The sequence below is a fragment of the Anolis sagrei genome, chromosome 8, assembly GCF_037176765.1.
Source record: "Anolis sagrei isolate rAnoSag1 chromosome 8, rAnoSag1.mat, whole genome shotgun sequence".
In the NCBI taxonomy this organism is placed as follows: domain Eukaryota; kingdom Metazoa; phylum Chordata; class Lepidosauria; order Squamata; family Dactyloidae; genus Anolis; species Anolis sagrei.
The window spans coordinates 33,724,823-33,751,597 of record NC_090028.1 but is presented as its reverse complement, the minus strand read 5'-3'; the positions used below and the strand labels follow the sequence as shown (position 1 = coordinate 33,751,597).

At 42.9% G+C, this 26,775-nt stretch overlaps 1 protein-coding gene across 1 annotated transcript in view; it reads left to right on the top strand.

Moving 5' to 3' along the window:
• The first annotated feature begins 2,717 nt into the window (after nt 1-2,717).
• The window catches only part of TOX3 (TOX high mobility group box family member 3), a 158,788-nt gene continuing 134,730 nt past the window's right edge, over nt 2,718-26,775 (top strand). The window contains exon 1 of the mRNA XM_060788139.2: nt 2,718-3,443. Within this exon, the coding sequence (XP_060644122.2) occupies nt 3,342-3,443 (102 nt within the window). The 5' untranslated portion in view covers nt 2,718-3,341. The remainder of the gene's footprint in view (nt 3,444-26,775) is intronic.

The following is a 26,775-nucleotide window of genomic DNA, read 5'->3' as shown; positions in this document are numbered from 1 at the left end:
ACATTTAATTGTTTTTAATCTATTGTTCTATTTATTGTTTTGTTATATTTGGGGCATTTAATTGTTGCCACTCTGAGTCGTCCCCCCTTCCCGAGGGTTGAGAAGAGCAGGGTAGAAATGTTGTAAATAATAATAATAATAATAATAATAATAATAATAATAATAATAGTAATAGAGACCATTTCCCCTCCAGATGAGGAAAGATGGTGAACATGGGTTCTACAGTTACAAGGGGATTACTATAGTTCACAGATATGCTGGATAGTTGTCTGTACTGCAGAGAGAACTGTCATATCATCCCACCTGAGCTCTGCGAGTGCAGCATTTTTCCAAATGAAGCACAGAGTGTTTGAGGACCGGGACATTTGTAGGGATACCAAGGTGTTTGTTTATTGTCCTCCCAATCCTGCTATATGCCTGCGGGACATGGACTATCTACAGATGTCACATGCAACTACTACAACGATTCCATCAGTGTTTCCTCCGAAAAATCCTGCAAACGTCAGTATGCTGGAAGAAGCAAAGACCACCAGCGTTGAAGCGATGGTCCCCCACCATCAACTCCACTGGGCTGGCCACGTTGTCTGAATGCCCGACCACCCAGGCATGTAGCCGGGGAGGGGGGGGGCTTGGGAGGCTTCAGCCCCCCCCCCCGAAATTCTCATGGTGGTTCGCGAAAAGGCCTTACTGGTGCATTATTTAAGCTGTTATGTTTATTCATTTCATGATCTGATCACCCTACTCAATATATGCCATATGCATGGGGGTATTGGAGTAACGATACAAAAGACTTGCTAGGGTAGACACTCTTTCACTCGGACACAGCCCCCCCCCAAAACAAACTCAGCCCCCCCACCACCCGAATCGAAATCCTGGCTACGGGCCTGCGACCACCGTCTTCCAAAGCAGTTGCTCTATTCCGAACTCAAGAACAGAAAATGGAATGTTGGTGGGCAGGAAAAGAGATTTAAAGATGGGCTCAAAGCCAACCTTAAAAACTCTGGCATAGACACTGAGAACTGGGACGCCCTGGCCCTTGAGTGCTCCAGATCCATCATTGTTTGAGTCTACAGTGCTCTCTGGATGTAGGTAAACTACAACTCCCAAAACTCAAGATCAGTGCCCATCAAACCCTTTCAGTATTTTCTGTTGGTCATGGGAGTTCTGTGTGCTAAGTTTGATTCAATTCCATCATTGGTGGAGTTCAGAATGCTCTTTGATTGTAGATGAACTATAAATCCCAGCAACTACAACTCCCACAGAACAAAATGAATACCCTCCCCCAATCCCACCCATTACTCTGGCCCGGCCCAGTTTTTATAGTATCTTGATGTATTGTTATTGCTTATTGTTTATACTGCTTAACTGTTTTAATTTGCTTTAGATGTTGTTTTGTTGTGTTGTGTTTTGAGGCCTTGGCCTATGTAAGCCGCATCGAGTCCTTCAGGAGATGCTAGCGGGGTACAAATAAAGTAATAATAATAATAATAATAATCAAATTTGGGTGTATTGGGTATTTGTGCCAAATTTGTCCAGTGTATGAAAATACATCCTGCATATCAGATATTTACATTACTATTCATAACAGTAGCAAAATTACAGTGATGAAGTAGCAATGAAACTAATTTTATGGTTGGGGGTCACCATAACAGGATTAAGCATATTAAGGAGTCGTGGCATTAGGAAGGTCGAGAACCACTGCACTAAGCCTTCTTCTCCCCAAAGAGAGAAAGACAAGCAGAAAGAAAGAAAGAGAGAGGTAAAGAGAAAGAGAGAGACTCTTTCTCCCTCCTCCCCCTCCCCCTCAAGTCTTCCCCTGTTCCCCCCTTCAGAGGTACCAAATGCCCCCCTGATACTTCCCTTGAGGGGCACTAAGCCTTCTTCTCCCAAGAGAGAGCAAGACAAACAGAAAGAATGAGAGAGGTAGAGAGAAAGAGAGAAACTCTTTTTCCCTTCTCCTCCCCCTCAAGTCTTCCCCTGTTCCCCCCTTCAGAGGTGCCAAATGCCCCCTAATACTTCCCTTGAGGGGTACTGAGCCCTCTTCTCCCAAGGAAGAAAAACAGAAAGAATGAGAGAGAGAGAGAGAGAGAGAGAGAGAGAGAGAGAGAGAGAGAATAGATTCTTTCTCTCTTCTCCTCCCTCTCAAGTCTTCCCCTGTTCCCCCCTCAGAGGCACCAAATGCCCCCCTGATACTTCCCTTGAGGGGCACTAAGCCTTCTTCTCCCAAGAGAGAGAAAGACAAACAGAAAGAAAGAATGAGAGAGGTAGAGAGAAAGAGAGAGACTCTTTCTCCCTCCTCCTCCCCCTCAAGTCTTCCCCTGTTGCCCCCTTCAGAGGTACCAAATGCCCCCCTGATACTTCCCTTGAGGGGTACTGAGCCCTCTTCTCCCAAGGGAGAAAAACAGAAAGAAAGAATGAGAAAGGGAGAGAGAGACTTTTTCTCCCTTCTCCTCCTTCTCGTCTTCCCCTCTCAGAGGCACCAAAACGCCCCCCAAAGACCTCCCTTGAGGGGCATTGAGCCTTCTTCTCTCAAGGAGTTGAGGAGCTACTGTTGCCCTTCCTTCCTTCCTCTCTCCCTTCTTTCCTTCCTTCCTTCCCTCCTTCTTTGCTTTCTTCCTGTCCTCCACAGACTTCCACCAGAGGGGAGGACAGGCTGGGTTGGGGTCCTGGAAAGAGAGAGAGAGGGAAAGAGAGAGATCTCGTGCACGAGCGCGCGCCCCCGCGGCCGTCCCTTTCTCCGGAGGAGGGCGGTGGGGGGCTTGGGAGAGCTGGAGCTGCTGCTTCTTCCCTTCCTCCTCCTCCTCCTCCTCCTCCTCCTCCTTTCTCCTTTCTCCTCCGCGCGTGGCTTCTTTGTGCGGTGCAGCTGGTCCTGGAGGCATTCAAAAGAGAAAGAGAGAGAGAAAGAAAGAGAAAGAAAGAAAGAAAGAAGGAGAGAAAAGAAGGCTTGCTTTCCCTCGCGTCGCCGGCCGGCTGCGCTCTGAGCCTCGCCTCACCTGTCCCTCCCTCTCACCTGCCGCTCTCGCCCTCCCTCCCTCCCTTTCTCCTTCCCTCCTTCCCTCCCTCTCATCATCCTCATCCCTTCTTTCTCCCCCTCCCTCCTCCTTGGTCCTCCAGGAAGCCTCGTCTCCTTCCCTTTCTCAGCCAGGCGCACAACTTGAGCCTTCCATCGCTGGGGAAAATCAAGGTGGATCTTACTGGGAAGACTCTCCAAAACTTCATCGCCCCCCTCCCTCTCTCCCTCCTCCTCCTCCTCCTCCTCCTCCTCTCCTTCATCTTCATCCTCCTCCTCTCCTCCTCCATCCCATCCTTTTCCTCCAAAGCTCCCAATCCTTTCTTCCAACATGGATGTAAGGTTTTACCCACCTTCGTCGGGGAGCTCTCTACCCGGAGACCCTTCCAACCTGGACTTTGCCCAGTGTTTGGGTTATTACAACTACAACAAGGTGAGTTTGGCCACCTTCTTTTCCTCCTCCTCCTTCTCCCTCTCCTTCTCCTCCTTCTTTTCCCCCTCCTTCTCCTTTTATTCTCCTTCTTCTCCTCCTCCTCCACCTTCTTATTCTTCTCCTTCTTTTCCTGCTTCTCTTTCTCCTCCTTCTCCTTCTCCTGCTCCTTCTCCTCCTTCTTTTCTTCTCCTTCTTCTCCTGCTCCTCCTCCTTCTCCTTCTTCTCCTTCTTCTCCTGCTTCTCTTTCTCCTCCTTCTCCTCCTCCTGCTCCTTCTTTTCTTCTCCTTCTTCTCCTGCTCCTCCTTCTTGTACTTCTTCTCCTTCCTCTCCTTCTTCTCCTCCGTCTCCTCCTTCTTTTTCATAGAATCAGTCATAGAATCATAGAATCAAAGAGTTGGAAGAGACCTCATGGCCCATCCAGTCCAACCCCCTGCCAACCCCCTTCTTCTCCTGCTCCTTCTTCTCCTCCTCCTCCTTCTCTTCCTCCTTCTTCTCTTCTTTCTTTTCCTCCTCCTCCTCCTCCTCCTCCTCCTCCTTCTTCTTCTCCTGCTCCTCCTGCTCTTCCTTCTTCTACTTCTTCTCCTTCTCCTACTTCTTCTCCTCCTCCTACTTCTTCTCCTCCATCTCCTTCTTTTTCTTCTCCTCCTCCTCCTTCTCCTCCTCCTCTTCCTTCTCCTTTTTTCTCTGCCTTCTTCTCCTTCTCTTCTTCTAAATCTCCTTTTATCCCTCCATCCCCTTTGTGTATCTCGGTGGATGCTCTTTCTTTCGTTGTTCCATCGCTGGGGATGATCTGTGGTCCAAGCGGCACAGGACTTGGTCCTTCCAACTTCGGGGTGGCTTTACGCATAGGACAGTTGTTTCTTTTCTTAATCTAAACTTTCCTAAGTCCCCTCAGTACAGTTCCCAAGCCTCCCTCCTATTTTCTTTTGCTTTCCTTCCCATCTCTGATATTTACTCCTCTCTTTCTCTCGCTCTCTCCATCTCTTTGCGAGGATAATGTCCCTTTATTATTTCACAGTTTCTTTTGTAAACACACACCCGCGCCTCCCCAAAAATGTGCTACTTGCAGAATCATCTCTCTTTCATTGGTTGTGGGGGGAATTGCTGATGAAGGGAAAGTGTGTGCATGGTGTGTATCCCAGACAACAACAATAACAACAAAGAGAGGCATGTGCAGTTTGTAAAGACGCCGTTCTCTATCTTTTCTTGAAAAAACCTGGAACAATGGACAGATTTGCTGAACTATTTGGGGAATTCGCAATCCCAAAGATGCCACTGATGTCTCCTTTTTGTCGCTGGCTTGTTTCAATTGAGAAACAAGTGTGTTTTTGGTCTTGGTGTTTGTGTGTATTGAGATTATTATGTTATAAGAGAACGCATTCAGGGATTATGTATTTCTGGTGTCTCTCCTCTCTGTTATCTGCCTCTCCGCATCCAAATCCTTCCCCAAATTCCACCACATTTCTCTAAAGACAGTAACTAACGCTTCGAAGTGAATGAAGCATGCTTATATGGAAGTTTTCTTGGAATCGGCTGGATTTGCTTCCAAGTAAATGCACCAGTTCAAAGATGGGAACTAGTTATGTGCATCCATTTCGACCAACACAAAGAAAACAGAGCTTTGGATGAGCCACCAATGTTGTACAATGTTGTACCCTGTTGTAAGATAGCAGGGTGCATGTAGCTTGCAAGAAGGGAAGGACATTCACATGTATGGATGTGTGTGTTTCAGCCCTGGCTCGTTTTCCTCCAAACAGCCAGGAAAGAACAGGGAAATGCAAACTTCGGAGGGACAGCCGTGACTCATGCTATTCTGAAAGGGACTTGGGCTGTTTGCATTCGGCTGTGTCAACAGCACACTGGGTTATTAGCACCAGGCCCTTCATATATGGATATAAAGATCCCTTTCACAGCCAGCTCCCTCCCCTCGGCCCTGCCTATGCTCTGTTTGCCCAGCCGATGGGGCCTCTTGGTGAGACACTGCCTACAATGCTGATGCATAAAGGATGCGATCCATAGAATTAGCCAGCGATTGGATTCCCTAATAATCTATATAAATAAAAATGTTGTGTTCGTTTGTGGGATTAACATAACTCAAAAACCACTGGACGAATTGACACCAAATTTGGACACAAGATACCTAACAACCCAATGTATGTCCATCACTCAACAAATTGAGTTTGTCATTTGGGAGTTGTAGTTGCTGAGATTTATAGTTCACTACAATCAAAGAGCATTCTGAACTCCACCAATGATTGAATTGAACCAATCTTGGCACACGGAACTCGCATGACCAACAGAAGACACTAAAAGGGTTTGGTGGGCATTGACCTGGAGTTTGGGAGTTGTAGTTCACCTACATCCAGAGAGCACTGGACAATGATGGATCTGGACCAAACTTGGCACGAATATTCCATATGCCCAAATATGAACACAGATGGAGTTTAGGAGAAATAGATCTTGACATTTGGGAGTTGTAGTTACTGGGATTTATAGTTCACCTACAATCAAAGAGTATGCTGAACCCCATGAATGATAGAATTGGGGCAAACTTCCACAACGAACCTACATGACCAACAGAAAATACTTAAGTCCATCCAACTCCCTTCACAAGGACAAGAAAACATAATCAAAACCCTCCTGACAAAGAGCCATCCAGCCATAGATATAGATAGATATGATTTTCTCTCACACAGATATAGTATAATAGATTTGAAAGGGACCCCTAAAGAAGGACAGTTATATGTTGCATGTTCCAGGGTGGATAAACCAGACACTCTCCACATCAAAACTGACAGAAAAACAGCAAGAAATACTTTTTACCCACAAGCAGAAAGAAATTACATACATTAGAAACCAACACTTTCTCATTACTTTATTTTTCAGATCATCAGTCTGGGCCACAGCAACGCATGGCAGGGGACGGCTAGTCTATATAAATAAAAATGTAATGTTCATTTGTGGGATTAACGTAACTCAAAAACCACTGGATGAATTGACATCAAATTTGGATACAAAACACCTATCAGGCCAACGAGTGACCATCACTCATAAAAACACTGAAAAACACAGCAGAAGAGACTTAAAAAGCACCCCCCCCCCAAAAAAAATGCATTACAACATATGCGCAAAGCCACATATATACACAAGCACACATATACATAGACTGGGCCACAGCAACACGTGGCAGGGGACGGCTAGTAATAATAATAATAAAGTTTGGAAAGTTGAGAAGCCAACGGAGGATCGCGAAGGAGGTGTTTCTATTCTCAGGGCTTGTTTGTTGTGTTTTCACGCTATCAAACTCTCCTTGAAAAGGAGGTGCTCATTTCGAATATGCTGGGCCGGGCATCGTGGTTGTGTTTGAAGAAAGCTGATCTGGTGTTTGCTGTGTCCCATTGTAGCCAAAATCTACTGATCTCTTTTGCCAAGTGATATCGAACCACTCCTGGAGAATGCCTGCTTGCGCATGCTCCAGGGAAATACAACACCAGGAGTATAAGCATGCTGCTCTGTTTATAGTATGAAGAGAGTGGAAAAGGAGCAGAAGAAGGGGGAAGGAGAGGCTCTAGCACAGTGTTTTGTTTTGTTTTATTTATTTATTTCCTATATTGATACCCTACCTTTCTCATCCCTGAGGGGGGACTCAGGGTAGCCTCACAAACACCATATGGTGTCATAATAAAACAATCAACAATACATTAAAATAGTAAAAATTTTAAAACAATTGATTAACACACGCCTATTAAAATCAGAGTCTAAAATCCAGACTGGGTCAAATCATTGCCATAAATGTTAACATCTTCTTTTACTTGCTGCTCCCTAATAAAATGCTTGGTCCCAAAGCCAGGTCTTGATTTTTCTTCTAAAAGACAGGAAGGAGGTGGCCACTGTGATGTCTCTGGGGAGAGCGTTCCACAGGCAAGGGGCCACTGATGAGAAGGCCCTGTCCCTCGTCTCCACCAATCGTGTTTGTGATGTCGGTAGGGTTGAGAGCAGGGCTTCTCCAGATGCTCTTAAGTTTCGTGATGGTTCATACCAGGAGATACATTTGGACAGGTAGTCTGGGCCAGAACCGTTTCTCTATCTTCCTAATGCCACGACCCTATAAATACAGTTCCTCATGTTGTGGTGACTCCCAACCAGAGGAGGTAGGTAATTTTCAACGGTAAACAAACAGTATTTTGCCCCCCCCCCCACAACTAATCACTGATATATATTTTCTGTTTGTCGTGGGAGTTCTGTGTGCCATATTTGGTTCAGTTCCATCATTGGTGAAGTTCAGAATGCTCTTTGATTGTAGGTGAACTATACATCCCAGTAACTACAACTTGCATAGGTCAAGGTCTATTTCCCACCAAAAGTGCCTCAAGAGTACCCCTGGGCAAAATCAACTATACTGCAAATGCTTACTTTGCATAATGGGTTGAGCCGCCCCTGCTCCCAATCATGAAATTATTTTCATTGCTACTTCATAACTGTAATTTTTCTACTCTTATGAATCGTAATGTAAATATCTGATATCCAGGATGTATTTTCATTCACTGGACCAAATTTGGCACAAATACCCGATACACGCAAATTTGATTACTGGTGGGGTTGGAGGTGGATTAATTTTGTCATTTTGGATTTATAGTTCACCTACAATCAAAGACCATTCTGAACTCCACCAACGATGGAATTGAACCAAACTTGGTAAACAGAACTCCCATGACCAACAGAAAATACTGAAAGGGTTTGGTGGGCATTGTCCTTGCGTTTCGGAGTTGTGGTTCACCTACATCCAGAGAGCACTGTGGACCCAAACAATGATAGATCTGGACCAAACCTGTCACAAAAATTCAATATGCCCAAATGCGAACACTGGTGGCATTTTAGGAAAATAGACCTTGACATTTGGGAGTTGTAGTTGCTGGGATTTATAGTTTACCTACAATCAAGTAGCATTCTGAACCCCACCAGCGATTGAATTGAACCAAACTTGGCATATAGAGCTCCCACAATCAACAGAAAATATTGGAAGGGTTTGGTGGGCATTGACCTTGAGTTTTGGAGTTGTAGTTCACCTACATCCAGAGAGCACTGTGCACCCAAACAATGATAGATCTGGACCAAACTTGGCACGAAAACTCAATATGCCCAAATGCGAACACTGGTGGTGTTTGGAAAAAATAAACCTTGAGATTTGGGAGTTGTAGTTGGTAGGATTTATAGTTCACCTACAACAAATAGCATTCTGAGCCCCACCAGTGATAAAATTGGGCCAGTTTCCAACATAGAACCCCCATGACCAACAGAAAATACTGTGTTTTCTGATGGTCTTTTGCGATCCCTCTGACTTCCCCTCACGACCCCTCCCCAGCAGTGTTTCTTACCCAACCCCCAGCACAATTGAGAAGTGTATTGTTATATTTTCACCCTTGAGCTTTAGGTTGTGTTAAATATACTGAGGCGTTGTTGTATAGTAGGACTGAAAGTTGCATTTGTTTAGAAAGTGATTTGATCCTTTCTATTTGCATTATGTACTGTATGCCATGTGCATTTTGGTGTGGCCACTTAGGAAAATATCTGTGTTGACAATGGTTGATTGGCAGGTTTCTGGACCCTATCAGGTGCGAGTTGCTTCAAAATTAGTTTGTTCTGCAAGGGAAACTGACTATAGCATTTTGAAAACAGCTTCCAAATGTACTTTTTGTCATGATGATGAAGGAAGACATGGGGCATCTGTTAAATACGGTTTCCTAGAAGACGAGACTCTCTTTCGACCTGCTAGGAAGCTGTTAATACAAGAGGTGCTTTCGTTTCAACGTGTGCTCACTGTGGAGGATTTGTACGGTTTGCACTGTGATCCTAGGCAATGATGAGAAACACAGAGTGTTTAAATGGCTTGTAAGAACAATGTACTTTACTTCTTCCCTTTGCTGATTGTATCTAAGCTACTCCTGGCTGACTTCGCATCTGAAATCACATTGCATTGGTGTATTTTTACCATGCAAGTTGAGTGTCCCTTATTCGAAATGATTGGAACCAGAAGTGTTTTGGATTTTGGATCACCACCCGCCCTATTTTGCATATGCATAATGGGATATCTTGGAGATGGGACCCACATCTAAACATGAGATTCATGTGTGTGTCATATACACCTTATATATATATTCTTGAAGGTAATTTTATGCACAAATTGTGCATGAAATCAGATTTGTCTACACTGAATCATTAGAAAGCAAAGGGGTCACTATCTCAGCCACCTCTGTGGACAATTTTGGAGCATTTTGGGATTCAGGTTTCTGGATATGGGATACTCAGTCTTCATTGAATGCTGATAGTTATACAGGACTAAGCTGTACTTAAGTGTTTGTGGCAGATTTAGTACTTCCATGTTGTTGCTGGATCTGGGGTACAGGTAGCACCAGGACTGTGGCGCAGCTGTCTGAGTGTCAGCTGCATTAAGAGCACTTCTGACCACAAGGTCATGAGTTCGAAGCCAGCCTGGGTCGGAGTGAGCTTCCGACCAATTGTGTAGCTTGTTGTTGACCTTTGCAACCCGAAAGACAGTTGCATCTGTCAAGTAGGAAAATTAGGTACCACCTATGTGTGGGGAGGCTAATTTAACAAAATATTACGAGGCCATAAAAAAGACTCCAGCAAAGCACTCCAGCAAAAAGCATGCGGGGAATGCGGAAGTACTTCATCAGTGTCGCAGATGGACGATGAAAGTGACAGCTCCCCTGGTGGCCAGAAAAAGTTAAATAGCCTCTGATTGTTTGTCTATATCTGTTGTGTGTCTTTGGCATTGAATGTTTGCCATATATGTGTACATTGTAATCCACCCTGAGTCCCCTGCGGTGTGAGAAGAGTGGAATATAAATACTGTAAATAAATAAATAAATAAATAAATAAATAAAGGTTTCCCCTGACATGAACTCTAGCCATGTCCAACTCTGGGGGGTGGTGCTCTTCTCCATTTCTAAGCCAAAGAGTCGGCGTTGTCCATAGACACCTCCAAGGTCATGTGGCCAGCATGATTGCATGGAGTGCTGTTACTTTCCCACAGAAGTGATACCTATTGATCTACTCACATTTGCATTTGTTTGAACTGCTAAGTTGTCAGAAGCTGGGTCTAACAACGGGAGCTCACCCTGCTCCCCGAATTCAAACCACCAACCTTTCAGTCAGCAAGTTCAGCAGTTTAACCCGCTGCACCACTAGGGACATTTTGATACTACATGGTATGAATATTAAGCCAACATTTTGGACCTAGGGAGACGGATGTTTTCTGTAGCTGGTTGACTACCATAGCCAGTAATAGAAAAAATATAATTTGTGCACCCCTGTTTATTGCGCATAGACTACTGTTCTCAGTTACTTATTTTAATTTAGGGAAGTTTATTTAGAGCCACTGTTTTGAGTGCATATGTGTTTGTGTCATAACGTACATTGGGAGCTGAACAATTTATGGTGTGAAGCTTCTGGGTTGCACAGAGGTACTAAGGATCCTGTGATTTTTCTTTTTGAACACAATGCTTTTGAGCAAACATTGCTATGCTACTTTTATGGACAATAGTAGTATTTTGATATTGCAAGTTGAAAACACAATAACCTAGCAGTTAGAAAACATGCAAATGTGATTAGATCAATAGGTACCGCTCCGGCAGGAAGGTAAGGGCGCTCCACGCAGTCATGCTGGCCACATGACCTTGGAGGTGTCTATGGACAATGCCGGCTCTTCGGTTTAGAAATGGAGATGAACACCACACCTCAGAGTCAGACATGACTGGACATGTCAGGGGAAAACCTTTAAATTTTACCTAATTATTCATGGTTTCACCACTTTCACAAAAGTACTGTGCCTCTAAGTTCCATGAAAGTGGAGGACCTATAATATATAAAATGTCACTGAGAAAGTACATGGAGGCGAATGCTAGGTGCTGGATTTATCCAACGAATGATTCAGAACAGATAAAGGGGACTGTTTCACACAACACAGAAATCAACAATGGGGTGTACCATTACAGAAAATAGAGAAGGATTGCAAACTTGAATGGCTTTAAAAGGAAGTTGAAAATGCAACATTTGGCCCACATTTAGTTTTGATGAAATCATAGCCTCTCCATTACCAGCAACAGTTTGCCTTTTCATTTCATTTTCTGCAAAACTGACATAACTTACTTTGGTTATGAACCTTCCATTGGAAATTAGTTGGCCATGGCCATTGTTTGAATAGAATGCTGAACTAGATAATCATTTGATCTAATCCAGCAAGACTTATTATATGTATATTTTGTCAATGTCTGAAGGGTTGTCCAACAGGAGTTACGTTATTTCTAGTCAAGTGGGTGGCTACCAAACTCCAATGTACCTACTAACCCAGTGGTTCTCAACCTTTCTAATGCCGTGACCCCTAAATACAGTTCCTCATGTTGTGGTGACCCCCAACCATAAAAATATTTTTGTTGCTATTTCATAATTGTAATTTTGCTACTGCTATGAATTGCCATGTAAATATCTGTTATGCAGGATGTCATAAATTTCATTGTCATAAATCGAACATAATTAATGTATAGTGATTAATCACAAAAACAATATGTTTGGGGGAGTATGGACAACAGATTATGGTATTTGCAGTACCTTCGACCAATTCAGCTCTGACTTCCACAGCCGAGACCCCCATGAATGACAGATCTGGACCAAACTTGGCATACAGAACTCCCATGACCAACAAAAAATACTGGAGCAGTTTGGGAGGAATTTAAAGTGAGTTAGGGGAGATCTAGTTCACCTATATTTGGAGAGCACTCTGAACCCAAACAACCCTGGATCTGAACCAAATTTGGCACAAATACTCAATATACTCAAAGTTGAGCAAAGTTGAGCACTGGTTGCAGGGGATTGATTTTGTCATTTGGGAATTGTAGCTGCTTAGATTTATAGTTCACCTACAATCTTTGAGCATTTTGAACTCCACCAACAATGGAATTTTACTAAACTCCCATGACCAACAGAAAATACTGGAGAGGTTTGGGGGAGTATGGACAACAGATGATGCTTTTGAAGGTATTACAAATCCCATCATCTGTTATACTTAACAATTGATATATAGTAGTGTTAAGCACTTATTTTAAAGTTGAAATATCTTTGATGATGCTCTGTGCCCCCCCCCCCCCCGGCCTGCATGCATGGTGTGGGGGAGCGCCCTTGGGGTCCTTCATGCGCCCTTGGGGTGGGGCAAACGGAGGCAGCCTCACGACCCCTCCGAAATGGCCAGGCGACCCCCCTGGGGGCCGTGACACCCAGGTTGAGAACCGCTGTCCTAACCAATCGGAAGCCTAAAGGGCTTTCCTTAGCTTGACCAGAGACCACTCTCCAACATTAGTACCAAAAAGGTTACGCATCCAATTTTGGTCAACTTTAGATTTGGGGTGCTGATTCAGAAAATTGCATTGGATAGACCATATCAGCTCTTGTTTCTGATACAGAACATATGCCATCCAGTAGCTGGCATCTGCTCACCCACAGAAAGTCTCAGCACCATAAGAGGTTTTCATGAGACCAGTAACTCTTGTTGTAATTGTGTAGTAATGGTGAGGCTGTGGACCATATTTTAGTTCTTGTGCACCACTGGTGGTCCATGGACCAGAGGTTGGGTAATGGGTACCACAGCCTGAGCTGGATAAGAGAAGAATTGCACATATATAAATCTATACCGGTGGTGTAGTGGGTTAAAGCGCTGAGCTGCGGAGCTTGTTGATAGAAAGATTGCATGTTCGAATGCAGGGAGCGGCGTGAGCTTCCACTGTCAGCCCCAGCTTCTGCCAACCTAGCAGTTCGAAAACATGCAAATGTGAGTAGATAAATAGGTACCACTCCGGTGGGAAGGTAAGGCTGCTCCATGCAGTCATGCTGGTCACATGACCTTGGAGGTGTCTATGGACAATGCCGGCTCTTTGGCTTAGAAATGGAGATGAACACCACACCCCAGAGTTGGACACAACTGGACTTCATGTCCGGGGAAAACCTTTACCTTTACAATAATTGAATCATGTGTGTGTGTATGTGTAAGAGAGCGAGAGTAGCAGGCCCCAAGTGTGTCCCCCTATTCTATTCCAGCAAACAATCATTTTTGGGATAGTAGTAATTTGTTTAAATGCAGCAATGTACTAATACCCTTGCTCAGTATGCTGTGACTATATTACAATTCATTTTTGGAAGGATTCATCATTGTTAATGCAAACACAAACTGGACTGATCTGGAAAAGTCTCTGCATAAGACATAAACTAAATTATTGGATGTGGGAGCACACTTCTTCCATAAATAGCCTTCTTTCAGAGAGGAGGGTGGGTGATATAGATGATGTTTCACAACACAAGGCACCACAAATGAGTTTTGCAGCTGCGCTATCTAAAAAAACGTCCAATGCAAACACTACAGTTTGGTAAATAGATGGTAGAGATAAAAGACCGAGCAGATGGCCAACGGATGCTTGTGTGTCTTGCGGCATAACACTTAGCTACACGGTACATTGTAGTGACCCTTTACCTGCTTGTTTGCTATAACTTAATTTGCTCTACTTTTCTTCCTATGCAGCTTGAAGCTATTTAATATGGACCAAAGCCGTTGCTGTTTGTAGTATTGTTCTTTGGCTATGGAGGTGTGTTTGTGTTGCACTCTCAGCTATAGTCTCTTGCAGTTGCAGCAGTTAAAGGACGGTGGGGGAGGGATGTGGTGAAAGGCTCAAAAGGTACTGTTAAAAAGCATTTCATACCAAGTAATCCACAGCTTGATGGCCTTTTATTCTATTAATTTTTCACAGGTGTGTAGCAACAGACGTATTGACAAATGGCACGTATTCATTGGTGTTTTCATGCCAACCAAAACTTGCTTTGCAATCTGAAAGATTTTGACTCTATGGAAGTGGGACAAATGGAAGATGTGGGTGTGTTGACGTCCAAGGATGAACTTTATTTTGCAATACTATGGGGCAACTATGGGAAGTATGACTAGCCCCTCTACATTTATAGGTTTTCCTTTCCTTGATTTGATTATATACAGGTTCTTCTGGGCAAATCTATGGTCAACATCCAATGGAAGTTGACAAGAGGTTGCCGTACAGCAATGGTTCTCAACCTTCCTATTAACCTAAGTTCCTCATGTTGTGGTGACCCCTCAACCATAAAATTATTTTCATTCCTACTTCATAACTGTCATTTTGCTACCGTTATGAATTGTAGTGTAAATATCTGATATGCAGGATGGATTTTTATTCACTTGACCAAATTTGGCACAAATACCCAATACACCCAAATTTGAATACTGGTGAGGTTTGGGGGAGGATGGATTTTGTTATTTAGGAGTTGTAGTAGCTAGGATTTATAGTTCCCCTACAATCAAAGAGCATTCTGAACTCCACCAGTGATGGAATTGAACCAAACGTAGCACACAGAACTCCCATGACCAACAGAAAATACTGGAAGGGTTTGGTGGGCATTGACCTTGAGTTTTGAAGTTGTGGTTCACCTACATCCAGAGAGCACTGTGGACTGGATGGATCTGGGCCAAACTTGGCACGGATACTCAATATGCTCAAATGTGAACACTGGTGGAGTTTGGGGAAAATAGACCTTGAGATTTGGGAGTTGTAGTTGGGATTTATAGTTCATCTACAATCAAATAGCATTCTGAACTCCACCAGCGATTGAATTGAACCAAACTTGGCACATAGAGCTCCCATGACCAACAGAAATTACTGGAAGGGTTTGGTGGGCACTGACCTTGAGTTTTGAAGCTGTGGTTCACCTACATCCAGAGAGCACTGTGGACTCAAATAATGATGGATCTGGACCAAACTTGTCATGAATACTCAATATGTCCCAAATGTGAACACTGGTGCAGTTTGGAGAAAACAGATCTTGACATTTGGGAGTTGTAGTTGCTCTACAATCGAAGAGCATTCTGAACCCCACCAATGAGAGAATTGGGCCAAACTTCCCACACAGAACCCCCATGACCAACAGAAAACACTGTGTTTTTCTGGCACCCCCTGACGACCCCCCCCCCAGGGGTCCCGAATCCCAGCTTGAGAAACTTTGGAACAGACTATTTGTTTTGAACTAGAAAAGCACAGATGAAAGGGAAAAAAGGAATCAACCCAAATGATTAGAAATTTGAGAAAAAAAGTTGTGTTGACTAAAAATGAACATTACCCTGAACACATTCGAGCCTGGAAATAGCATACTTCCATTTATCTCCAATATTTGCAATATCCATTAGAAAACATACAATTACAGGGTTTCAAGCCTATGCCCCAGCACATCCACACAGACTGGAAACCTGGGTATCGTACTCCAAATAACTGTGTGAGTGAAATTGTAATCCAGGAAAGCCCATGCCAAATTAACTCTGTTAGTTTTAACAAAAAGACTCTTTGTTGTTAAACATGGCAAAGATATCCACTAAGCAACCAGAGAAATGTCTCTTCCAAGGAGGAGACTTTTTAAATACAGATACACCCCATTTTTCAGCAAACAGCAGGGTAAGTGATTGACTGATTCCACAGGAACCTATCATGCTTATTCGAAGCAAAGGGTTTTAATCTAATTTTAAGAAAAGCCTAAAACAGAAATGAGAAATCGTAACATTACAGTTGACTCATGGAACGCATCTGAAAATGCATTCTCAGAATAAGCTGAGTGGGGTCCTCAAAGATATATTTCCCTTGCACCTAATACTTGGGTGGTATCCATCCAGAGCTGGCATTCAATCTTGCAGTTTCACTACCATCAATACATCCAGAGCCCAAGTAGTCTGACCTACCCTGTTGTATTAAACATGGCTAGTCCAAGATGCGCATAGATAATATTACAGCAAAGTAGTCACTGGAGGACTCTGGAGTTGCTCTCCATACACATCTGCTGTTTGCCTGGAGGCAGTGTGTGATCTGATATCTAATTTCTCTATTATATACAGCCCTTTGGAAGTCCTTACAGTAACAACCGCACACAGTGGCATCTCACTCGACATATTTACGTAGCTCCTTCTTGATTTAACAAATCAGTCTACCTGCCACTGATCCTCTTTTTTGTTCAAAGATGTTGGCAACTCCTAGTTACCAAGCCTGAGTTACCAACAAGCACACAATAGTTTGCCAGGGTCTTGGGAAGTCCGCCCCCCCCCCCCCCCCGCCATAACCAGTGTTTGTGCAAAAACATACACTTACTACATTAGGTTTCTGTTGTGGAATGATTGCAGTTTGACTCCACTTTAACTGCAATGGCTCAATGCTATGGGATCCTGAGAGATAATTTTATTTATTTATTTATCGTGTCATCAGCAACCAGACATTTGTATTACATTTTTAACAAAAACAAACAAACAAAACACAGAATTTGCAAGCTTGGTAGTGGATTAAATGTCCTTTGACCAGTCTCTGGCCACTTGGAGTGCCTCTGGTGTTACTATAAGAAGGTCCTCCATTGTGCATGTGGCCTGCCACATGCACTTTTGCCTCAGGGTGCATTGCAGCAGGTGGTCAGTGGTTTGCTCTTCTCCACACTCGCATGTCGTGGATTCCACTTTGTTGCCCCATTTCTTAAGATTGGCTCTGCATCTTGTGGTGCCAGAGCGCAGTCTGTTCAGCGCCTTCCATGTCATCCAGTTTTCTGTGTACCCGGGGGGGGGGGGGGGAGTCTCTCATTTGGTATCAGCCATGGATTGAGGTTCTCGGTTTGAGCCTGCCACTTTTGGACTCTCACTTGCTGGGGTGTTCCAGCGAGTGTCTCTGTAGATCTTAGAAAACTATTTCTTGATTTAAGTCGTTGACGTGCTGGCTGATACCCAAACAAGAGATGGCCTGGAGATGTCACTGCCTTGGTCCTTTCACTATTGGCTGCTACTTCCCGGCGGATGTCAGGTGGTGCAATACCGGCTAAGCAGTGTAATTTCTCCAGTGATGTAGGGCAGAGACACCCCGTGATAATGTGGCATGTCTCATTAAGAGCCACATCCACTGTTTTAGAGATAAATAATAATAAGAGATAATAATAATAACTTTATTTTTATACCCCGCCAACCATCTCTCCTAGGGGACTCAGGGCTGCTTACAAGGGAAACGCCCAAGATTACAATGAAAGCACACATGTAAAACACTTTAACCAATTAAAACATCAGATAAAATAAATAAAACAATTGAAAGCAATATAAAAACAATACGGCTGAAAGAAACATAGCTGAGGTACAGATTCAATGAGTGCAATACATTTTTACAGGAGCGCAGGAAAGTGCAACAATACAGTAAATTGGGCAGGAAATACTGTCATAACACATGTTGATGTAGAACAGTGTTTCTCAACCTGGGGGTTGGGACCCCTGAAGGGGTTGCAAGGGGGTGTCAGAGGGGTCACCAAAGACCATCAGAAAACAGCATGGGGGGTTCTGTATGGGAAGTTTGTCCCAATTCAATCACTGGTAGGGTTCAGAATGCTCTTTGATGGTAGGTGAACTATAAATCCCAGCAACTACAACTCCCAAATGTCAAGGTCTGTTTCCCCCAAACTCCACCAGTGTTCTCAATTGGGCATATTGAGAATTCGTGCTAAGTGTGGTCCAGATCCATCATTGTTTGAGCTCACAGTGCTCTCTGGATGTAGGTGAACTACAACTCCCAAACTCAAGGTCAATGCCCACCAAACCCTTCCAGTATTTTCTGTTGGTCATGGGAGTTCTGTGTGCCAACTTTGGTTCAATTCCATTGTTGGTGGGGTTCAGAATGCTCTTTGTTTGCAGGTTAACGGTATGCTCTTTGAATATAGGTGAACTATAAATCCCAGCAACTACAACTCCCAAATGACAAAATCAATCCCCCCTCCAACCCCACCCGTATTCAAATTTTGGCATACCGAGTATTTGTGCCAAATTTGGTCCAGTGAATGAACGAACATTCTGCATACCAGGTATTTACATTACAATTCACAACAGCAGCAAAATGACAGTTGTGAAGTAGCAACAAAAATAATTTTATTGTTGGGGGGTCACCATAACACGAGGAAGTGTATTAAGGGGTCATGACATTAGGAAGGTTGAGAACCACTGATGTAGAACGTATGCCAGTGTAAAGTGCGGGACTTCAAGTAGGGACAAGAAAGTTACTGGTGAGCTGCTTAGCCAAAAGCGCACCGGAACATCCAGGTTTTTAGTTTATTATGAAAGGAGGACAAGGTGGGTGCCTGTCTGATCTCCCTAGGGAGGGAGTTCCAGAGCCGGGGGGCCACCACCGAGAAGGCTCTCTCCCTTGTCCCCATCAACTGTGCATGTGACGGGGGAAGAGAGAGCAGTGCCTCCCCAGAGGATCTCAAGGTACGCACTGGTTCATAGGGGAAGATGCGATCGCGAAGAACCCGAACCGTTTAGGGCTTTATAGGTGATGACCTGCACCTTGAATTGGGACCAGAAACTTATTGGAAGCCAGTGTAGCTGTTTAAACAGGAGAGTTGACTGCTCTCTGTAACCAGCTCCCGTGAGCAGTGTGAGAGATGTACTTTTCCAAAGACTTCTGCTTCCTATGAAAGCTTCACCATCATGACTCCTCTTCTCAATGAAGAATTTCTTTTCATTTTTCAAAGTCCTCCAGAACATAGTTTGAAAAACATCACCTTGGATTAAAAATAAGAAGGTTTTTTTTGTGTCAGGAGAAACTCCGAGTCGCTTCTGGTATAAGAGAATTGGCTGTCTGCAAGGACGTTGCCCAGGATGTTTTGATGTTTTGCCATCCTTGTTTGAGGCTTCTCTTAGGATTCCATAGTATTGAGCCATAGTAGTTAAGCTGGTGTCAAGCTGCATTAATACAATGAATGGAGAACAACAACAACACCTAGGCTTTATGAGAATAGGAGTTCATCAACATCTACAGCAGTTTTTCTCAACCTGGGGGTCGGGACCCCTGAGGGGGTCCCGAAGGGGTGTCAGAGGGGTCACCAAAGACCATCAGAAAACACAGTATTTTCTGATGGGCATGGGGATTCCATGTGGGAAGTTTGAGCCAATTCTATTGTTGGTTCAGAATGTTCCGTGATTGTAATGAACTATAAATCCCAGCAACTACAACTCCTAAAAGTCAAGGTCTATTTTCCCCAAGCTCCACCAGTGTTCACATTTGCGCATGTTGAGTATTTGTGCCAAGTTTGGTCCAGATCCACCATTACGTGAGTCCACAGTGCTCTCTGGATATAGGTGAACTACAACTCCCAAACTCAAGGTCAATACCCACCAAACCCTTCCAGTGTTTTCCGTTGGTCATGGGAGTTCTGTGTGGCAAATTAGGTTCAAATCCATCACTGGTGGAGTTCAGAATGCTCTTTGATTTTAGGTGAACTATAAATCGCAACAACTACAACTCCCAAATTACAAAATCAATCCTCCCCCAACCCCACTAGCATTTGCATGTGGTTGCATTGGATATTTGTGCCCTGTTTGGTCCATTGAATGAAAATACATCTTGCATATCTGATATTTACATTATGAATTATAACAGTAGTTTAATGACTGTTATGAAGTAGCAACAAAAACAATATGTTGGGGGTCACCACAACATGAGGGACTGTATTACGGGGTCACAGCATTAGAAAGGTTGAGAACCAATGATCTACAGGACCATAGATTCTCCAGTCTTGGTTTAGGATTGTGTATATGTACATTTTGGGCCAAGATGTGAGATTAATCTTTCAAGGGAATGTCTTCCTGGCGACATCCTTCTGATGGCTGAATAACTGTGGTCCTCAAGCTATTTTTTTTGTCTACAACTCCTTTAAACTCTTGGCAAAATAGTTATTGGAGAGGGATGATGGGTGTCCAAAAACGTTCTGTAGGCCACAATTGCACACTCTAGATTGGTCTCTGATTCAATTAGTTTCTACCAGTTTTTTTGTGTTTTAAGCATAGCTGCAATTTGTGATGTGAGAGGGTGAGCTTGAACCAGGATCATTTTAGTCGAACTTCAAATACTCTGTTTGTGGGGGAAAAAAAAATATTACCACATGAAAATGCTTTAAAAAAATAATAATGTCGCTCTACACTGAAAGATACCAGCTGTTCGACATTCTGCTTCTATCTTGAGCCCTTTTATGGTTCGGCTGATGGAGAAGTAATTTTGGGCATTGGCTTTAGTTTAGTAGCTTTTAAAATAAACAACCATTTTCCTCTCTCCTAGTTATTGAATCAATTACATGCCTTGTACTGAAAATATTTAGCAGTCGCCAAAATACTAAACAGTCTGTTCAGCAGTTTCAGTTCCCATGCTGTTTTGTGTGTGTTTTAAATTTGGTAGTGTGTTTTTCAATTATAATGACGCTAAAAGGTGTGCATCTGTGCACACACACACATATAAACAAATTCAGATCTCTATATTTTTGTTTCCCTATGCAATTTTCTACCTTTTTGTTAGAAGGATGAGTGCTTGTTCGTCTGCTCAGAAAGAGACTTGCTTATAGTCTTTCTAGAAATGGTAATTCATGAAGGATTTCCTCCCTTCGGTCTGCTCCTGGTTTCCATATCTAAGTTCTTTCTCTTTCTTGTGTCTTTGTTGCTTCAGGAGGCTTCTTGAGACCTTTGCTTTTAATAGTTTAGAAACCTCATCTGCTGTAACTCCAAACAGATACATTTGCTTGTGGTTTATACAGTGTGAGTCTTCATCTGATCTGGAGAGAGGAGATCTTCATCTTCAATCGATGTCAGTACAATATTAGGAAACAAGGACATAAGAAGTGTCCTGCTGGATGAGATCAGAGACATACTCAAAACGACACTCTGTTTCCACAACCCATTGTGCACAGATCTTCCGATAGCCAAGCAAAGCAATAATGTGACCCACACATTCTTGTGAAATGCCGATTATGCTTGAAATTTCTCTCTGAGTGATATGACCATCATCCTGAATCAAACTGTCAACCTTTTGCTTTTGAAGCTCAGTGGTTGCTGTCATAGGACATCCAACTCTTTGTTTGTCACGCAAGTCAGATGTTCCCACCTCAACATCTTTAAACTTACTCACCCAACGATGCACAGTACTCACATCAACACAATCACCATCAACAGCTTGCATTCTCTGATGAATCTCCTTTGGGATGATGCCTTCTGCTGTCAAGAATTCAATCACTGCACGTTGCTTAATAATATATAATAATAAAACTTTATTTATACCCCGCCACCATCTCCCCAAGGGGACTCGGGGTGGCTTACATGAGGCCACGCCCATCAATACAATATACACAATATAACACAAAAATACAACAGAAAATCAAAAAATAAAATAACCTAAAATACAAAACCAATGTATATAAGTGACACAACAATATAAAGTCAAAACATTGTTGTTGTTTATTCATTCAGTCATCTCCGACTCTTTGTGACCCCATGGACCAGCCCACGCCAGAGCTCCCTGTCGGCCGTCACCACCCCCAGCTCCTTCAAGGTCAGTTCAGTCACTTCAAGGATGCCATCCATCCATCTTGCCCTTGGTCGGCCCCTCTTCCTTTTACCTTCCACTTTCCCCAGCATAATTGTCTTCTCCAGGCTTTGCTGTCTCCTCATGATGTGGCCAAAGTACTTCAACTTTGTCTCTAGTATCCTTCCCTCCAATCAGCAGTCAGGCTTTATTTCCTGGAGGATGGACTGGTTTTACGACATTGAAAATGATCACCATGAGCAGGGCCAAATTCAAAGATTAAAATTTTAAAACACTGAGAGATAAGTCGCATAGACTGACCATCTCCGCAGGGTTCCATACTTTGCACTTTAATTCCTGCCAAAATTGAACTGCAGACGATAGACTACTGAACAAGCCAGTACCTGCCGCATACCAGTACTGCCATCAGTTGAGGAGTTACGATGGTGGAGGCATTACTTTTCATTCAAGCCTCGTACTTTATTTCTAGACTGCCCTCTCTCCCTCTTGCAGTTTACACATACAAAAGAGCAAGCATTCAATGCCTCAAGTGAGTACAAACATATCAAAATAATACACAATAAAGCAACAGTAATAACAGTGAGCCTATGACAAAGATTTAAGCATTGTGATGAAAAATAAAACCAAACTATCCAATAAGACATAGTTAACTAAAACATAAATAAACATTACAACAAATACCCTAAAAGCAATTTAAAATACAGTTACATTAAAAATGGTTGGCACCAGTGTTCATTTGAAATGTAATGTGGTACAAGTGGGACTAGCCATCATTCCAAGTAATTAAAGTGTCTTATCCCTCCTCCTTTCCATATGCTAAAGTGCATAGGTGAATTTTTAGAAGTTTCCCAGGGGAGAGGAGGGTGGGGGCTGATTTTACTTCTTTAGAGAGGGAATTCCAGAGATGGGGAGCAATCATAGAGAAGGTCCCCTCTCTCGTGCCCACCAGACAAGGATGAGATGGGGGTGGGACTGAGAGGAGGTCCTGTATAGGGAGATGTAATTAGACAAATACCCTGAATCTGAACCATTTAGGAATTGTACTGGAGGGCACAGATATTACTAGAGATAATGGTTCTATAGGCAGTTATAGGCCCTTCAGCAGAATTCTGCCAGAAGCTAATCATACTGAAGAACCTAGAGATTTCTAAAGAGGTGTTTTAAAGCATGTTTTCCAACTTTTGTGGAGTCCTGTATCCCAATCCTTGCAAAGGTGGTGAAGGGCCTACTGTACTATTTTGAGAGTTAAGTAGAATTCTTACTGATGGGAAGGAAAATTATATATATATATGATGACATGAAAAGGGAAATATATGCCAAAGTAGCAGCTTAAAAGTTTTCAGAACTCTTTGTAACGTGATGCTAATGAAATGGTGCTGTGCACAATCATTCCCCGCTCCCCCGCCACCTTGATCAAGTTAAGGAACTTCCTCCGTGTTGGATAAATGCAGGGTAGATGCTTTAAGAAAGCAATTAAAGTAGCAGAAACCGAGACTCCCTGCTGTTGAAACTGATTTCCTTGCAGTTTTCTTTAAGTGGAGAACAACAACAGATTTATTAATGTCACTGTGCTTATTATTCTTTCACTACATATAGCATTATTTTGCTTTAAACCTTTCAACGTTTGTCATGCTTCACAGTTTAAATCATGTGTTCTATGACATGCTGCCTTTAGTGATTTTATATTTTAAGTGGCTTTTTTTTTGACAATTGACAATTGATGTGTGCTCAACGAAAAGAGTATTCTTAAATGTATTCATTACTACCCCTCTTTACTTCTAGTGATATACAACATTAATTAAAGCAAAATACAGCTAAAAGATTGAAACATCATGGGTGTTAACTTGAGGACTTTTCCTAGAATGCCAACTCTTGTTCATGCCCCGTCATACCATAACTACTAGCATTGAATGAAACATGCAGAATAATCACAGGATGTCTTAAACCTACACCTGTTGATAAACTCTACAAGCTAGCTGGCACTGACCCCCTCCCCGATATTCAACGGGAAATTGCTGCTAAATGTGAGAGAAATAAGGTTGAACACTGTGAAAGTCACCCACTACATGGCTACTAGGCTCCTCCCAGTAGACTCAAATCAAGGGAAAGCTTTATGAGAACTACCACTCCTCTTGGCATCCACCCAGCAACAGCAAGGGTATCCCTCTGGGCAGCCAAACCAGGAAACCCCAATTGGTTGGTCCCCCACGAGGGTCTTCCTCCAGGGGCAAACCAAGAATGGGCAACTTGGAGGTCCCTGAAGAGATTCAGAAGTGGAGTGGGCAGATCAAAAGACAACTGGCAAAATGGCACCACTTAAAAGAATCCCACACTTTGTGTGACTGTGGAACAGAACAGACAACTCTGCATCTGTATGCTTGTCCACTGTGCCCTGCCTCATGTACAAAGGAAGAATTGTTGGAGGCTACAGACAATGCCATTGCTGTTGCCTGTTTTTGGTCAAAAGATATTTAGCCACCTGCACTCCTTCTATTTTTATCGGTTTTATACTAATTTTGATATGAAATAAATAAGTTCTTTGTTATATTTCACAAACTCATTGCATATTTCTTTGAAATGACATTTAACACATTATTTTGTTTGCATTATTAAGATATCTCACAACTAGAAAGCGAGTGGTTAACAGGGAATGTCCATGGAATAGAAGCCAACCTTCTGATGTCAGTTAGGTGATGAACCTGATTGAAAGATCTGTCCAAGGTGCTGAACTCACTTTGGAGACAGCGACATCTCTTTCAGTGTTCAGAATAAAACCCAGGCTGGGTCACTATCCCAAAGGCATGAGGGCCAAGAAACTCCACTAAATGGAGGGAACAATGACAAAGATTCTTGTAGGCCTGATAAAAATGCCTGAACTTTCATGAATTGCTTAGCTTATTTCCAGTTCTATTTTAGTGTGAAGTTGTTTCCAATTTACGACAATCCCAAAATGAAATTATCATGGGGTCTGCTTGGCAATATTTGTTCGAACTGATTATGCTTTGAACCTTACTCTGAGGTTGGGAGAATGTGACTTGCTCAAGGTCTCCAAGTGAATTTCAATGGTAGAATGTGGATTCAAGACCTGTTCTCCAGAGTCTTGGTCCAACAACTACACCATGCTGGCTTTCCCACAGTTCTCCTTCAATGCTGTTTTCCCATTTGACATAGAATCATAGAATCAAAGAGTTGGAAGATACCTCATGGGCCATCCAGTCCAACCCCCTGACAAGAAGCAGGAAAATTGCATTCAAAGCACCCCCGACAGATGGCCTTCCAGCCTCTGTTTAAAAACCTCCAAAGAAGGAGCCTCCACCACACTCTGGGGCAGAGAGTTCCACTTCTGAACAGCTCTTGCAGTCAGGAAGTTCTTCCTAATGTTCAGATGGAATCTCCTCTCTTGTAGTTTGAAGCCATTGTTCCGTGTCCTAGTCTCCAGGGAAGCAGACAACAAGCCTGCTCCCTCCTCCCTAAGACTTCCTCTCATGTATTTATACGTGGCCCTCATCATGTCTCCTCTCAGCCTTCTCTTCTTCAAGCTAAACATGCCTAGCTCTTTAAGCCGCTCCTCATATCAATTCTCTCCCTGCTATATTTCCGTTCTGATAGTAATTATGATAGCAATATTTGCACTGAGCTTCTTGCTTCCTTCTGGTTTAAATGAAGATATTAAACTATGGCTTAAAAACATGGTTTCTTCCAAAATGTTAGATAAATAATTTGCTGAGGACATTTTGGAAGAAACTACATAGGTACCTGAAAGGCTCATTCATGTTTCAGCTCAGTCAACTGGGATGCAATCATAGAAATATGATTAATGCAGTGGTTTCAAAGCTTGTGAATAACCTGGTGTCTGCATCTTGATCTCGCTTTAGTTTATTTACACTCTTCAAACATAGCTCTACATCAAGCACATGACAGTAGACCAGTCTAGATGTGACTGAGCCCTAGATGTGAATAAGGCCTAATTCTGGTGTAGTAAGTTTCATAACTATCGCCTTCTTCAGACTTTAAGTATTTGAAAAATAAGTTGGTTGACACTACTCTCTGCACAGTTGTACCTATGATCCTTTGAATCTTTCTAAAGATATGTGCCATATTATTCAGATTTTTGCTCTATTTCCAAGCCATGAAAGGATAGCTTATGTTTGTATGTGTCTTTAAGTCCTCTGTCAATTTTGGCAATCCCTGAGCTTCATGGGATTCTTTAACGACAAGGAATGAGGTGACTTTGCCAAGTTCTTCCTATGAAATATAGATTACGGGACCTGTTATTTGTTGGTGATTTCCCATTCATGTATTGATCAGAGCCACCCTTGCTTAGTTTCCAAGATCAGACAGGATCTGCTGCCTTTAGGTTAGTTAAGCCAGGGGCTGTTTAGCTCTAGATCGGTTTCCCCCCAACCTTCCTAATGCCACAACCCCTTAATACAGTTCCTCATATTGTGGTGACCGCCAACCATAAAATTATTTTTGTTGCTACTTCATAACTAGTTTTGCTACAGTTATGAATTGTAATGTAAATATCTGATATGCAGGATGCATTTTCATTCACTGAACCAAATTTGGCACAAATCCGAATATGCCCAAATTACTGGGGGGAGGGGGGAATTGATTTTGTCATTTTGGAATTGTTGTTGCTGGGATTTATAGTTCACTTACAATCAAAGAACATTCTGAACTCCACCAACAATGGAATTGAATCGATCTTGGCACACAGAACTCCCATGACCAAAAGAAAATACTGGAAGGGTTTTATAGTTATTGACCTTGATTGTTGGAGTTGTAGTTCACCTACATCCAGAGAGCACTGTGGACTAAAACAATGATGGATTTGGACCAAACTTGGCATGAAATATGCCCAAATATGAACACTGGAG